The 16,273-nt window shown below is 46.7% G+C and overlaps 1 protein-coding gene across 14 annotated transcripts in view; it reads left to right on the top strand.

Annotated features, from left to right (window-relative positions):
- Positions 1-16,273, top strand: part of FNBP1 (formin binding protein 1) — a 1,284,153-nt gene that overhangs the window by 1,089,446 nt on the left and 178,434 nt on the right. For 8 of the 14 annotated variants that reach the window (XM_069609251.1, XM_069609250.1, XM_069609247.1 and 5 more), the window contains one exon: positions 10,832-10,971. In XM_069609251.1, coding sequence (XP_069465352.1) covers positions 10,832-10,971 — 140 coding nt within the window. The remainder of the gene's footprint in view (positions 1-10,831; positions 10,972-16,273) is intronic. The other 6 variants (XM_069609253.1, XM_069609258.1, XM_069609246.1 and 3 more) reach the window with 1 other exon arrangement.

Raw genomic sequence — 16,273 nt, 5'->3', positions numbered from 1 at the left:
AAACCAATTTTTACCAAACTAAACCCTTTACCATTTAAAAAAAAAATGCATTCAATGTTTTTTTTCGATGCATTGTTTTCAATGGTACGGTCTGTCGATTCTTTGGATTCGATGGAATGACCGGATACCGTGTCCGATGCATTGAACAGATTATCCCCCCACTTCAACCTCACCTTCCTGCCACCCTTCTTTGTAATTTAAAGCTTACTTCCTTAAATGAGGCTTAGGGGGAAATGAGCTCACGTTTCAAGTTATGTTATCTTAATAGTTCTGCATTGCCCCGCCTTGCACCCTAAGGGATTTGCATGTGTGCAGTATTGTTCTTTAAATACGTTTTTTTCATGAAATTGCTGATAAACAAAAGGTTCAATGAGTGCCTTGGACTGCACTAAGCAGCTAATGTCTGTAACAGTGTTGTCAGTCACGTGTATAGCATAAGAGGATGGAGAGATCACGAAAGGTGCTCTGTGTGTACCATGCCAGTGTGCATTATATAAACACAGGAGAGTAAAGAGGGGAGTCTTCTGAGGCGGTAAACAAATGAAAGTAATTTGACTCGTCTAGCAGCTGGCAGCTTCTCACACTTCTTCCATGAGCAATTAAAGTGGACACATGTGGGGAGTTCAGAATGTTTGCCCAGTAAATCCTTTCACTGTCTGATTAAAATGCAAAAATGCGATGTGGTAGGCCAGAAGGAGGCGACAGACCAGTTTTGTCATTTCACAATTCTTTATTAAAATAATAAAGGAGAAATGTGTTGCTAACCATAGTTTATGGGTTTCCCTACCTAACCAAACTAACTGAGGTGCTCATCGTCTGTTGTGAAGTCCAAAAGTAAACAGTCTGTCCTCAGTCTAGCTCTAAGCTACCACTAATGGAAAACAACAAAAGACCAGGAGCAAAACTTCCTTCTCCTGGATTGGCTTCTTCAGCTTTAGTATGCAATCTTGAATAATTGCTTGGCTATCTCGTGAAGTAATTGATTTCGTTCTTGTAGGCCACTTTTCCCATTCCTGGTTTCCTCTACTTATTCACTTGGCAAGCCTTTCCTCCTCCGCTTGTTAGCTTTGGAAATCCTGGAAAAAGGTCTCTCTTCAGTGTCTCTAAACGTCTTTTCTCTTCCTGGTTCCACTAGGGAGACTGATTCCCTGTCTATGTCTATGTGTTTGTAATGCGCCGTAAGGCTGCAGGCATGAGGGCACGGAGAAACTAGTGATGTAAAATTCACAGATTGAAAACCTATCCAAAGTCTCGGTGCCTTGGCTGGTTTCTGAGAGTTACCTTGGTTCATTGAGGAATTATTGGAATAGGAAAGTTTTCAGTGCTTTCCTGAAACTGGGATAGTTTCCATCTCGTCTCAGGGCAGCAAGTAGCTTGTTCCAATAATTTGCGGCCTTGACCGGAAAGGCTCTGCCTCGTCCTGATGCCAACTTAACGCTGGGTACATTCAAGGGACCTGCGTCTGCTGATCTTAAGCATCTCCGGGGCATGTAAAGTGAGAATTGTTTTTTAAAATAGCTTGGCGCATCTCCAAAGAGGCATCTATGGACTATCGTCATGGCCTTAAACTTGACTCTATCCTCTAATCTGAGCCAGTGTTGCTCCTTTCTTCCTGCCAATATATGATCTCTGTGTTTAATTCTCTTAACTATGCGGGCTGCGTCATTTTGCATTACTTGACACCTTTGTAGCTCTCTCTTGGTGGCTCCCAGCAACAAGGCATTTCCGTAATTTAAGCGTAACAATAAAATTGCTCTCGCAATGGTCGCAATATTTACTTCGTTAATGAAGGGTCTAATAGCTTTTAGTAAATGCAGATAGTACGCTTTATTTTTGTGGAGGTAGTTGACATGAGCTTCAGAGCTAACTGACGCTTCAACCATCATCCCCAGTGTTTTTACTTGGGGCATTACCCGTATGATGGCTTCTTTGATGGAGAAAGCTTTATACTGTGCTCCAAGTTTGGATCTTGCCTGACGAGTCCCAAAGATTATTAATTCTGTCTTAGTGTTGTTAAGGCACATCCAATGTTTTTGCCTCCAGAGGTCTACAACATTTATAGACCTCTGCTATTTTGGCGCTATCAGTGTCGTGGTCTCCCTTCAATTCGAAAATAAGATGTGTCATCAGCGTAATTTGTGAAAAAATACGCCGATGTTTTCTAGCAAGTCACAGTGGCTTCTCATGTATAGGTTGAATAATAATGGAGATAAACTGGCTCCCTGAGGAACTCCGAACATGATCAGGGCTGCCTCTGAGAATTTGTCGCCCCAGTGTATTCTTGCTTTCCTGTCCTTCAGGAAGGAGGCTAGCCGTGCCATCGCTGTTGTAGAGGATCCTGCTATTTTATCAAGCACTAATTGGAGCAGCTGGTGGTCTACCAGGTCAAACGCTGCGCTGAGATCGAGCAGCATGAGTAACCCGGATGTGCCTTTATCAATCAACTCCAGCATGTGAGTCTGTAATTCAAGCATGGCTGACTCAGTACTGCCGGCTGCCCGAAAGCCCGATTGCTGTTCGTCTAGTGTATCCGATGCTTCCACATGTTTTTGCAATTGGTTGGTTGCAATTTTATCTAAGATCTTCAAGATAAAATTAGAGTTAGTGATGGGACGTAAATTGCTGGGATCTTTTGGATTCAAGCCCACCTTTTTAACTACAGGGGTTATCGTAACATCCTTAATTGCTTTGGGAACTAATCCCTCACTGAAGGATGAGTTAACTGTCCTGGTCAGAAAGGGCACAAAAAGTTCTTTGTGGTCCAAAATAGTCTTTGTGGGAAGAATGTTTTCCGCACACGATGTTGGCTTCATTTTGGACATAACCAGGCATAATTCCACCTCTGAGACGGCTGAGATATTAAATCTCTCTCTTTCTTCAGATGTTGGGTTTTCTCCCTGGGGAGTTTCTATGCTTATGGCTGCCCTCGCCAAAATAATATTTCTGGCTTTTTAAGATTTTAGCTGCAAAGGCTTCTTGCATCCTATCACAGTCTTCCTTGGAGGGGTTATGTGGTATTCCTTGGTATGGTTCTTATTCTCTCTGTTGATACAGTTCATCAATTCTTTGTGTATAAGATAGTTGATATCATATGCCCTCTCTTCTGATTCACTGTCTTCCTCCTTGGTATTTTTAATGTAGACCCAATAGTAATTCTCTTGTCCAGTTCTCATCTCACTGAGTAGGGTGGCTTTCACAATGGGCTGTCTCTTCTGATCACTCACTGGAATGAGTAGGCTTAGTCCTAGAGTATTTGTTGCTCTCCTTAACTTCTGAAACTACATCCCTGTACTCCAACAATCCTCTTTGCACTACACTGCTAGCACCCATGTTGTTTAATTTCTATAGACAGCAATTTCAATTGCATGCCAAGAAACCCTGGTCCACATCAGTCTGAATGGTCGATGTCGACACTGGATCAGTATTTCTGATTGTCTGCATCAATGGCGATAATACAAAGATCTTTGTTCTAAGTGGAAGAAGAGAATAGTCCTTCTCAACTGTAAGCCCCTCATGGCTGGATATTTTTTTGATGCCCCTGCCCAAACCGATCAATAGCAACACGTTTGGGGTTTCTATTTCTTTGCTATACTTCTGTTCATTTTCCTGGTTAATGTAGTGGTCAATTGCATCACGTTTCATTTGACCCTCCTCTGAAAGATGCTTCCACTACTCATGTCCAACCACTCAGAAGGCTCAATCAGATTCTTGTCAATGGTTGCCCCGTTTATTGCATTGATCTTTTGCAACCTACTAAAAAAGCTCATTCACACACGCTAAAGACTACAAAAAGGCAGCAGCCAGTTTATCTTTTGTCTCTTCATAACATACTCTCTCCATTAGCTTCCATTCACAGACTGACTCAAATGTATGGTTCTAACTGCCATTCATGTACAGCGTGCTGCTGGCGCCTCCCTTTAACCCTTTGAATCGGCCAGTCTTCTTTTTTTTAATTATTTACATTTTATTAAATGTACAACCACCGCCAGTCTTCTTATGCCCCAACAGACCACCAACAATCATTCAAGCGAAAAGAATATGGACACAAAATCTTGGGAAGGCACTAAAACTAAACTTTATTTTTTTAAAAAAAGTGTATTTATTTAGTTTGTCTTAGATTTTTACAATCTTTTTACACCAACAACGGAATACATATCAGTAAAAAAAACATAACCAACACAAATCACTCATTGAATACTGTGATGCTAGAAATGCCTTTTGGAGCGATAGGGCCTCCAGTCCTTGTCCTACCACTTCTCTGGCTGTGTTTTCCTCATGTTTTCTGCCACTGAGGTCCAGCCTGGACCTCTGGCAGTGCAGCTCTTCATGTTTATCTTTAGATGTGTTTGGGCACCTGTGTGTTGCCTGCAGTGTATGGGCTGGTGGCAGCAACATGCTGTCTTGGCAGCTGCTCTGTGTGTCCTCCATTTTTGGGATACCCAGGCCCTGCCATAGGATTTAATGGATTCCTACACAAAGGCAAGATGACCACTGTGGCCTCTCGGTTTCTAATGCCTTTTACCTTGTTTCCCAAAGTCCTGGGAAGCCCAGACTCTGTCTCTTCCTCCTGAGTGGCTGTTGGGTGGAAACAACAACATATATGACTGTTGTTCCATTTCCCCCTGATTGGCTTTTGGGTGGAAATATCATATATGGCTCTGGAGCCTTCCCAGGTGTTGTGGGTACACCTAGGGGTGGGATCTGTGTGAATGGAGTTGGGAGTCAACTCACATTCTCTGTTGTGGATGTCTGGTTTCTGTGTGTGTAACACAATGAATGAGACAGCCCTGACTGAAACTGATATGAATGCAGTGTAGTGTGCTCAAAGATTGGGTGCTTTCCCAAATCCACATTCTTTGTTATGGGTTTCTGGGTGGAGTGAATGACCTGAATGCCATTGCGCCTGATTGGCTGCCTGCATGAATGCCCTTCTGCGTGATTGGCTGACTGAGCCTGGCTCAGCCAGAGTGAATGATGTACAGATGTGTATATCTGGGGACCTCTCACTGATCAGATTGTTCAGAAGTTGAAGTTGAAGCTGAAGCAAGAAGATAGCTGTTCCTTGAAGCCCAGCTGGAAGAGAACTCTGCTGTTAAATTTCTTCAATGTAATCCGAAAGTGATCGTGTCTTCCAAGGACTGATCCAGAGGAGACCTCTCCCCAAGCTACGAGGGACCATCATGCAAAGCTGCTGCTCTTCATCGAAGTATCCTAGAAGCTAGTCCTGTGTGCCTGCCGTCGGAGAACGGGTCTTCGAAGTCCAGAAGAGGTGTGCCGGACATCTTGAGCCAGAGAATTCAATTGGTGTTGCCCAGGGTCCGGAGGTGCGTTTCGTGACCTCTGGAAGCCATTGAAGTCTACCAACCAGATGAGAGGGAACCCTGGCATAGTGCTGCTGAACACCCGGAGCTGTGAAAGTTCCAAACTGCCTACAAACCATTGAAAGGACATCCTTGCAGTCACCACTGACCACTTTTTCCCCGCCAGAGAAAGCCCAGAGTAGTTGGGTGCAGTGGAAGGTCCGTTGGTGGGTTTCTCGCCACCAGAAGCTAATGAAGACGTCCCGAGGTTCCAGACTTGGTGAGGGTCCGAGGTCCACTCAAGTAGTTGAGTCCAGGATGCCAGAAACCGTCCAGAGGTCCGTGCTGCGGCTGCATCACCAAGGAACCTAAAGTCGGAAAACCGTGATATTCAGAAACCCGACACCAAAAGGTACCTATGCACCTGTCGCCGCCACAAGTCATCAAAGTGTCCCAGGGGTCTTACTTTTATCTGCCAAGCCTTTAAGAAGCCCACAGCAAGTTTCATCTTCACAGGACTCCTACAGTCAGCGAACTCGTCGACCAAAGGAGAGCACCGCGAAGAGCAAAACTGCTGCACTTCAAAAAGACTTTGGTTCCTTTTTATTCTTGGACTCAGCATCCCAGTGGCTCCTTCTTCCAAAGGGGGTCCATTCTAAGAGGGAATTGAGTATGGCCGAGAAACTGCCACTACGCCTGTCAAAGCTACTGTGACGAGGAAGAGCACCTTCTAGCCTCAGGAGACATCCAGGTGTCCCAGATTCGTATTGGATTCTGTTCTCCTGTGGCCTCTAAGGTATGTTGGGGGTGGTAGAACCTTTTAAAAGAAGGCACAAGGTTATTGAACATTTTTGAACTGGGCTGTAAAAGACAACGAGTTACTCCCTAACATTTCCCATACAGGTTGCCCAGGTGGGATGATCCTCAATCAGATATTGCTTGTCTAATCTAAAGAAAGCATTCTGCCACTGTTCATACCTAACCTGCCTTTCTTTCCTATTCTATGCGGTTACACCTAACGTAAGAATCCGCCTCCCTTTTTAAAACTGTCTGCAGTTAGTGCATCTATTACTAGCTTTAAGTAATGTGTGGTACCACATGGAGTGTATATATTTGCCATTCTTGGAATACGTATTCCAAGCACAAAGCGTTATTATTTATATGTATATATTTGGTATAGGTAACAAACCTTATTTTATATAAATAAACTGTATTATTACCTAACATAGTGTGTGCACATTCCTTTGTGGAGGCTTTGGGGAACACTGTACTTTAGAACCTGCCTGCATCACTTCCTTGAAGCTTAAGCCTGGCTGCTTGCCACTGTGGAAAAACTTGAGGGTGTTCTCACTTATAGACCCCGGGGACCCTTTGTTCAGGTGGCCAGAGGAGGGCCATCGCGCTTGGACCTCGACCCTGGGGGCAGACAAGCAAGGGAGGATCACCTGGGCAGGGAGTTCTTGGGCAATGCGGGAGGGAAACTTATGGGAGAGACATGGTATCCCCCCCTTTCCGACACACCCCTACCCAACATTTCCCCCACCTTCATAGGCTGTTGTGAGTTCTGTCCCATTGGTCCCTTCCAAAATAAGGGGGGGGCATAGGAAAACCGGAAAAAGGAAACACTACTTAACTAACTACCAACTTAACTACCTAAAGACTGAGATGAAGATCATGTTGGGAGTCATGAGGATTACCCACAGGAATCAACGGGCAATGGATTCCTATCGGCAGTCTCCATTTCGTCCCGTTAACAAGGTTAGGCAGAGTCAGGCAGGGCTGGGCAACCACTCACACCTGACTCCTGTTAATTCTCCCAACAAGTATAAAAGGTGGCGCACACAGGCATACTTTGATCGAGCTGAGAATGCTGGATGGTGCACAGAGGCCAGGAGGTAAGAACAGCAGCTGGAGGAACCCTGGGAGGCCTGGGGGAAGAAGGACTGCCAGATCATTGAGCCTTTGAGTACAGGAGAGGCTGCCGTGTGGCGGGGGAGCTGTGACTCCAGGTAGCCAACCCAGGGGCAGCCCGGGTTACCTGGCAGCGCCCAAGCCACCGCTCCATCCCTGGGTAATGTACTGAAGCCCAGGCCTTTGAGGGGCAGGTGGTGAGACCCTTGCCTCAGAGATGTCCCATTCAGACAATCTGCTACTCCCAAAGCCACCAGAATGCTATTAAGGGGAGCTGGTGACATGGGGGCAAAAGAAGAGTGAAACATTGTGGAACTTGAAGATCAGAGACATTTCTTTGTTGGAAAAGCGGAGCAAGGTGAGACACGAGAAGGAGCAGATATTCCAGGGCGAAGGCAAACCTACTGGAGCAGGATGGCCGATCGAGGGACCAGAGCGAAGGGTAGGGAAACCTACAAGATCCCTGCAGCAGGTTGTTGCCTCTGGAAACCATGAAGGATACGCAGAGAAAGCCAAATTCCAGACAAGAAGAACCCTACATTGTGTTTCAAAGACGCCAGCGACCCTCCGGGGTGAACGACTGAGTTGAGGAGGTGAGGCCACGCATGTGGCATCTATCTTGACTCGTGAATCAAAGTTGCAGAGACAAGAAAGGAATGCACACAACCAGTGAGTTAGCGAAAGACATGAGAGGCCGCTTTGTTTCAAGGAAAGATTGAAGCCGCAACAGTGTATCTCACAATTGAATGTTGCGCGCATGCTAATGAGACGCAAAAGAAAGCAAACCAGCAGTGAACCTTTAAGTTACCGATAACTGTGAAGCGAGTGATACAGAGTAGCGGAGTGGTCCAGCGAAAAGAAATGGCCCATCTGAAAGTCTGCAAAAATGTTTGATGTCTTGTTATGAAGTGGCAGATTTAACGAACTCTGAAATGCGCAACGGTCAAGATTAACCCATATGAAAGGGGAAGTTAAAAGGTGATTGCTTTAAGCAGAAGATTTCTTTAAACTTTTTTGATTGTTGGGTGGGACTACCAATACCAAGAGACACTGGGGCAAATACCATAAGGGAGAGCTGAATATGAAAATCGAAGTGGTCCTGTGGAGGTTTATGGCAAAGCCTTGCACATTCGAAAGACTTTGACATCAGTGAAAGGTCTGAGCCCGACTGAGGGAGACCGGAAACATGAAATAAGTTAGGGGACGGGAACTCCTAACGAATGTGAATGAAGCTTGCGGCAGGGAACCCCCTGCAAGTGCTGTGATTGCGAGGTCTGTGCCCGGTGGGAGATCTACGTTGAATCAGGTGCTTTTTGTTGAATGGTCCGAGCCTGACTGAGAGAGACCCATGTGAACTATTGATGACTTGAGAGTTCCGAGCACGACAGAGGAAGACCTACGTGAACTTTTATTGAACTGTGAAAGAACTTTTGGAAAACTGGAATAAGTGACTTTAATGTGGAAGGCCAAGCAGACCTACACCCACGTTTTGAACTGCCTTTGTTTTGAGAACCTGAACCAGTGTGTTGTCCTGTCTACGGGGGCCACCTTACTTCGTGCTGTCCAACGTGGGGCGGAGAGCTGACTCAGCTGCCTTGATCCTTTGTTACAACACTGACTTTCCTTTGCATACACATTCCCCTTTACACACTTTTTGTATACGAAAAATAGGGTAGGTATTGGGTTTTGTTAGTATAGGCTATTTTGATTTGACATAGACTGACTAGGACTGTGCTTTCTTTATTATTTTGATGGTAGAGACTACTCCCATCATAGCTATAGGGCAACATAGGAGTTTTTTCCAAACCCCAAGAATTTGATAAAGGTTTTGAAACTTGTAGCTCTTGTGTTAGTGTCATACTTGTGATACCATGCCTCGTTTACACCACGTTTTACCAAATTGAGTCTTGCTGGGGTGTTCTGTGCCTTTACCTTACCATATAGAGGGCAGAAGTACAGATGCTCCCTCCAGTCTTAACAAATACAATATACAAACATTACATTAATACAACATTTTAAAATCTATTTGCAGCAATATTCATCTCAATTTTGTTCAAGTTTAAAATACATTGCCAAAAATCTTCTAATTCTAAAAAGTCCACATTCCTTAAAAAATTACCAAATACTTGATTACGTAACTCAATACAGAACATTTCTTAAATGGGTGCTTCAAAGTTTCTATAGCAGCATTTCACTATTTCACTGACGACACACCCTCAGTTGGGATATTACCTCTAATACCCAAGACTTCCATTGTCAAATGTAAATTCTATTTAAATCTCAAAAGAAAATTCCTCTATTCTCGTGATGGATGTTTAATCAAATAAGGTGTGACAGTGTTAAAATGTTTAATACTCCTTATAAAATGCTCAAACACATGATGCCTAGATACGGTTTGCCTATTCACTGTCTGCTTCAAAGCATTACATTTTTGAAGTGCTAACAAGGAGGCCTAACTCTTCCTCTGATGAATTTATATCTGTTATTAGAAGTATACAAGAAGCTTTCCATAGCAATCATTATTTGGCAGAGTTACGTGCCAGTTCTTCCTTTACTTTCACAAATACACTTCCGGGAGGAGGTACCAAAACCTGGCTATATATTTGCAACAACCTCCATTTAGCACAAGCCTAAAGTGACTCCTGGCCCAGTTTGTGCCTTATAGCTGCTATAGGCACACATTGTGGCAAAGCTAAAACATTCTGCTATTAGGCTTTTTCAAGTTTCGACCAGTACGAATTCAGCTCTGACATTTCAGACCCATACAGTAATGTTTGCACTCATTTTTGGTTCTAAAACTGTACTACTGGTAAAAGCTAAAATCTGCCATATTTTAAGTCAACCTGACAAAGCTGAACTTCAACTGTCTGGACTTGCACCATTCAAGACCTGCTTAACTACAGATGAATAGAAGGTAACTCCTAAATATTTTAAATGATTCACAAACCAATTAAATTTAGTTCTAATAGTCCTTCTGGATGGTTTCATAATCATAACTTTTGATTTGTCTGTGTTCAGTGTTCAAAGTCAAACCCAAATGAATCAAACACTCATTCAAAGCTGCCAGTGACCTCTGTAAACCTATTGGGGTAAGGTCGCATTAAACAATGTCATTGGCATAAACCAAATGTTGCAGTCGAAGATTCCCAGCTTTGGTGGATTAGCAGGCACATTCCTAAAATCCTGATGCAGTGCTTTAGAGAAGCACTGAATAATCTGCGTTTCTGCAAACCTTTGAAAGCGGAGCTCTTGAAACTCATGAATGGTGATAGAGGGTGCACCCATCTGCACTCTGCATGAACATTGCACGCTATACTGTATCTGCTGGGTTCGTGTATTTATCTAAAGCACCTTGGAGGGACCAGAAGGTGGCACGATTGGTACTATACAAAGCCCCTGAAATACATAGTGGATGCTCTGTTCCTGTCCCTATACCCCCTGCTGTCAGTTGCTATTGTGGCTGTGTATGATACATTGCTGATGATCTTGTCATAGGCTGTTACTCCGTGTATCAGTTTGTATAGTGATTGTTGAATGATTGTTTCTTTGGGGCTGTTCGCATTGCCATATATGCACTTTGTTGTCAGTTGCTATAGTGGCTCTGTGTTTTCTCTCTTGAGCAGCCCGGATGGTAGTTACACAGAAGAGCAGAGTCAGGAGACTGAGGTGAAGGTAACGCCAACGGAGTTCGATGATGAATTTGACGACGAAGAACCTCTTCCCACCATAGGAACTTGTAAAGCTCTTTATCCGTTCGAAGGTAACTTTAAAATGTTCTACATTTGGCTCCCACCTTTCCGCCCTCCTTCCATCCCACCTTTGTTCCCTGCCTTCCACTTTCTACTCTTCCTTTCCCGTTCCCAATAATCCCTCTCTCCTGACCTCTGTCCCTTCCACCTTCCATTCATCCCAACTATCAGGTCACTCTGCCTCAAGCAACCCTCAATCCCACCAACACCCTCCCTCTATTGTTCTCCTTACACACCATCCCATTGTCATTGCTTCCCTACATCCCTCGATACATCCCTAGATCACTCTCACCATACCTTTCCTTATTTCCCTTGACTACACTTGACTACACTAAACTTAGGTGGCGTTCCACCGTGTGTTGATTTGCGACTGTCTAGCTCCAAGAATTGCATTGTACTACCCAGGCCTTTCCTCCTACTATCTAGGATCTCAAACTTAGGTGGCGTTCCACCGTGTGTTGATTTGCGACTGTCTAGCTCCAAAAATGTGCATTGTACTACCCAGGCCTTTCCTCCCACTATCTAGGATCTCAAACTTAGGTGGCGTTCCACCGTGTGTTGATGTGTGTTGCCTATCTAAGTTACCGGCAGCACTGTACTACCCAGGCCTTCTCCACCGTGTGTTCATATGTGCATTCTGGAATCTCTTCATCCTGAGAATCCTCCTGTCCCTTTGCGCAAGCTGCCTGCCTCTCGCTGTCCTGTCCACCTGCACTAGTGACCTTTCTAGTGTGTCCCCCCTCTATCTTCCCCCACCTAATCTATGGTGCTCTCTGTCTCTCCTATCTTTTCCAACTGCTTCTCTATAGACTATCCTGCTCTCCTCACTAAATCTGGTAGGAAGAAGTTTAAAAAGGACAACCTGGTCTCCAACCCAGGACTCCCTATCGCCGACACCTACACCAGTGCCTCCTCCAAGGAAAATCTCACCAACATCCTCTTTGTCGTGCCTTCGCCTGACCTATGGACCCTCCATATGGTCTCTGTGCTCTCCCCTTTCTCCTCTTCTCCCATTAATGGTGGCACCCGTTGGGATGCCCTCCTGGCATCCTTCCATTCCACTAAGGTCATCATTAATGTTTACTCTAATGGGACCGTTCTGGTCCAAGGCCCTCAGGCCAACCTTCACCTCTTCGATAGACGCTTCCTGCGCCTCATCAACTTCCTTTCCTCCCCTGCTGTCCCCTCTCCCCTTCCCATGACTACCTCGCCTCCCTCTTCTTCCTCCTCCTTTGCTACCTTGCCTTCCCCTTCCCTCTCTGCTCCTTCTACACCACCTCCGCAGGGCGTACCTCTGATCTGTACCCCTCCCCGGAAGTCTTTCAAGGATGGCAACCTTCTCCATATTGGCACGCTAAACTCACGCTCTGCGGTCAAGCACTCCTCTGATATCTGCCGCCTTCTGGATGAACTTGACCTTAATGTCCTCGGCCTCACCGAGACATGGTTCATGGCCAGCTCTGTCACAAGCTTTGATACACTCCTACCTGACTGTTACAAAATCCTCTCCACACCCAGAACCAACCGCTCAGGTGGGGGTGTAGCCCTGATCTTTCCCGAGTGGATTCCTGCCTCTGTCACTCCTACGCAGGCCTACTCCTCTTTTGAATGCCTTGTCTGCAGGCTCTCTCTCTCTCCAAGCCATTCCCTTACTGTGGCTACTATCTATCGACCACCTGGTCAGATCTCATCCTTCCTCTCTGAGTGGGCGGACCTCTCCTCCTCACTCCTGGCCTCAACTACTCAACTCCTCCTTCTTGGAGACTTCAACATCCACCTGGATACCTCCTGTCCTCCCTCAGGACTCTTTCGCGACCTTTGCGACTCTCTCTCACTCACTATTCTCCCCTCGGGCCCGACTCATTCTGCAGGGCACACTCTTGATGCTCTGATCTCCTCAGACCTTCCCCTCTCTGTCCCTCTTACCACTCCTCTCTCCTGGAGTGATCACTCTCTCCTCTTCTCCCACCTCACCCTCCCTACCCCTCAGGCCAAGCCACCTCCATCACTGCCACCCACCTTCTCGGTCATCCGACCCATGAAGCACGTGTCAACTGAGGCTTTCGCCGCCACCTTCTCACACCCCCTCCCCCTTTGGCTGACTCTCATCCTGACACAGCCCTCCTCACTTTACATTCTGCCATATCTGATACTCTTGATATCCTTGCCCCTGTCATGAGAATCCGCTTGAAGCCCAAAGCCAAATGCAGTTCCTGGTACGACTCAGACCTCGTCACCCTAAAACGCAAGTGTAGGGGTGCCCAGAGGAAATGGCGTGCTTCATTTACATCCTCTGACAAACTGGCCTGCCGCTTGCTGCAAAGGCAATACCGGCTCTCTGTCCTTACTAAGAAGAGAGCTCACATCCAAGCCCGCGTCTCTGCGGGATTTAACAACTCAGCTGAACTCTTTAAAATCTGCAAGGAACTGGCCAATCCTGATGCAGTCTCTACCTCTCCTGTCCCCTCCCAGGCCCTCTGCACGGCACTGGCTTCTCACTTCATCTCTAAAACTCAGGACATCCTGTCCTCTCTTTCCTCCTATCCTCCCACTCCCCCCACGCCCTGCTCTCCCTCTGGCCTTCCTGCAGCCACCTCTCCTCCCTCCTTCTCTGCCTTTCCCCTCTTCTCTGCAGACAAGGTTTCTAGACAAGTCCGATCTATGAAAGTCTCGTCAAAACAGGTTCACCCCTGTTCCTCCAAAACTATAAAGGACCACATTGACTCCCTGGCTCCAGCCCTGGCCGATTTCTGCAATCACTCCTTCGCCACTGGAATCTTCCCATCCCCCCTGAAGCACTCCCTTGTGCACCCCTTGCTCAAGAAACCCTCTGCCGACCCCTCCTGCCCGGCTAACTATCGCCCAATCTCCATCACTCCTTTTCTGGGCAAGCTCCTTGAGAAACTAGCCATCTCCCAGCTAAATCTCCACACTGAATCTGTTGGTTGTATTCATGATCATCAGTCTGGCTTCAGAGCTGCCAGAAGCACGGAAACTGCTCTCCTGAACATCCGTGAAGACCTGCTCTCCAACCTCAACTCTAACACCCCCTGCGTCCTCATCCTGCTTGATCTCTCTTCTGCCTTTGACACTGTTAACCATGCCATCCTGCTCAACCGTCTCCGTGATAATCTGGGTATCACTGGTCAGGCTCAGGCGTGGCTGACTTCTTTCCTCTCTGACCGACCCTCCCAGGTCCAACTTGGATCCTTCCTCTCTGAGATCTTTTTCTCTACCTGTGGTGTCCCCCAGGGATCTAACCTCTCCTCCTGGCTGTTCAACCAATACCTGGCACTCTTGGCCCACCGCATCGCCGCTCTCTGCCCCAATGTTTAGTGTTATGCGGATGATACCCAGCTAATTTTCAGGCTACCCTCGGCCTCCTCCTCTCCCTCTCCCATCTCTGAATGTCTGTCAGCTATCCAGGAGTGGTGTGCCGCAAATGACCTCTGCCTTAATGCCAGTAAGACTGAGATTCAACTCATCGGCACACCCACTCCCTCTTTCCCTGTTGCTCTCTGGCTGGCCTCTCTTGGCCCTCTTCCTGCCCCCACCTGCAAGGCTAAAAACCTCGGGATCATCTTCGACTCCACACTCTCCTTCTCTCCTCACATCTCTGACGTCTCTAAGAAGTCACACTACCAGCTGCACCTCCTCAGAGGTATTCTCCCTTTCCTCTCCTTCCCCCAGAAGCTCACTGTCTCCAGAGCCCTGGTTCTCTCTAAGCTGGACTACTGTAACAGCCTCTATCTAAAACTGCCTGCCTCTACTCTCCGCCCTCTGCAACTTATCCAAAACAGGACTGCAAGACTTGTCCTTGGCCTCAAGCCCAGGGATCGTATCTCTCCAGGACTGAAATCTCTGCACTGGCTCCCTGGCTCCCAGTGGCTGCGAGGATTAAGTTCAAAACCCTCTGCATTGTCCACAAGGCCTTCTGGGGCCTGGGGCCGAAATATCTTCAACTCTGTCTTCCTAAATATCTTCCTTCTCGAGCTCTTCGCTCATCCTCCTCCAACTCCCTCAGGGTCAGTCGCTTCTCCAAGCAACGAGTGGGTGTTAGATCTCTGTCGTCGGCAGGGGCCTCCCTCTGGAACAGCCTTCCTGCCTCCCTTAAACTTGAAGAGGACCATCTCCGGTTCCGGAAGCACCTCAAAACCTTCCTCTTTGCTTCTGCTTTCTCTCCCCCTCTCCCCTGCTGAATTCCTGGCTGATACTGCACTGGTTACCTGGCCACCCTTCTGTTCTCGGGCCCAGGCCCCGCCAGCTGCACACCCGCTCTGCCTCCCTGGCAACCCTTGTACCTGGGGACTGTTTTCTGTAGCCCTACAATCCCCTACCAGCACTTATCTGCACTTACCCTGCACTTGGCGCCTTCTGGCCGTTACTATCTTGTTATTCTACTATCCTATGTACTGTACTTCCCCTCTCCCCTCCCCCTTGCACTTGCACTTTTCCCTTTCCCCCCTCCCACGCACTTGCACGATCTGAATGACACTTGGCCTAGTAGGATCGTTATCTTGTGTATAGGCGCGTTATAAATGCCATATCATATCATACACCCTCCTTTCCTTGTTTCTGTACCACCTCTTCCCCTTGATCCTACCAATCCTACTATGTTCCTTTGACCGTTCTACTGCCCCTGTGGCTGTCCCTCGCCAACATTGATAGCTCCCACTCGCATCCTCTCTCAACCCTTTACTCACACCTTTCCTCTCACATGCCCCCTGTCACTTCCTCACACATTGTTTATATTATTCATCCCACCTACGTTTATCCCACGTCCTCCCTCTACTCCTGCCATCTTATCTTCCCTATTGCTCACAATCTATATCTCCGACCCAACCTCCATCAATCCCTCTCCCCAATCCATCAACCCCCCGTCCTGTAACTTTCTCCTGCTGCCGCTCTGTGTGGGAGTGTCACTGACAGCCACGTTTAATGCTCTGTATTTTTATTGTTGATGAGATGGTGCACCTATAGTTCTACAGAGAACGTCCTCTCAGCATTGCTTGATTCACTCCCCCACTTGCCCCTACATACCACTGTGATGCTCAATGTCGAGACAGAATTTCTATTTTTATTTTTGGATCACTGACCTATTTTTGGTAATCGGAGGGACATTGCAACCCTTTTTCACTCATTAGGAGTATATGGTCAGGGTCGTCTGTAAGGCCCATTGTCCTAAGAGTGCTTCTTAAACTCCCCATTTGTACATTGGTTTAGGGAGTAGGCTTGTGACAGCTGTTATTTAGTGTTGGCTTCACCAAAGGTGCAAGACATGTTACTGCACTGATAGCCCAAGTCCTGCTCTCA

The sequence above is a fragment of the Ambystoma mexicanum genome, chromosome 8, assembly GCF_040938575.1.
Source record: "Ambystoma mexicanum isolate Mex_15411 chromosome 8, UKY_AmexF1_1, whole genome shotgun sequence".
Lineage (NCBI taxonomy): Eukaryota > Metazoa > Chordata > Amphibia > Caudata > Ambystomatidae > Ambystoma > Ambystoma mexicanum.
The sequence above is the reverse complement of the archived record's forward strand: the minus strand, read 5'-3'. Positions and strand labels throughout refer to the sequence as shown.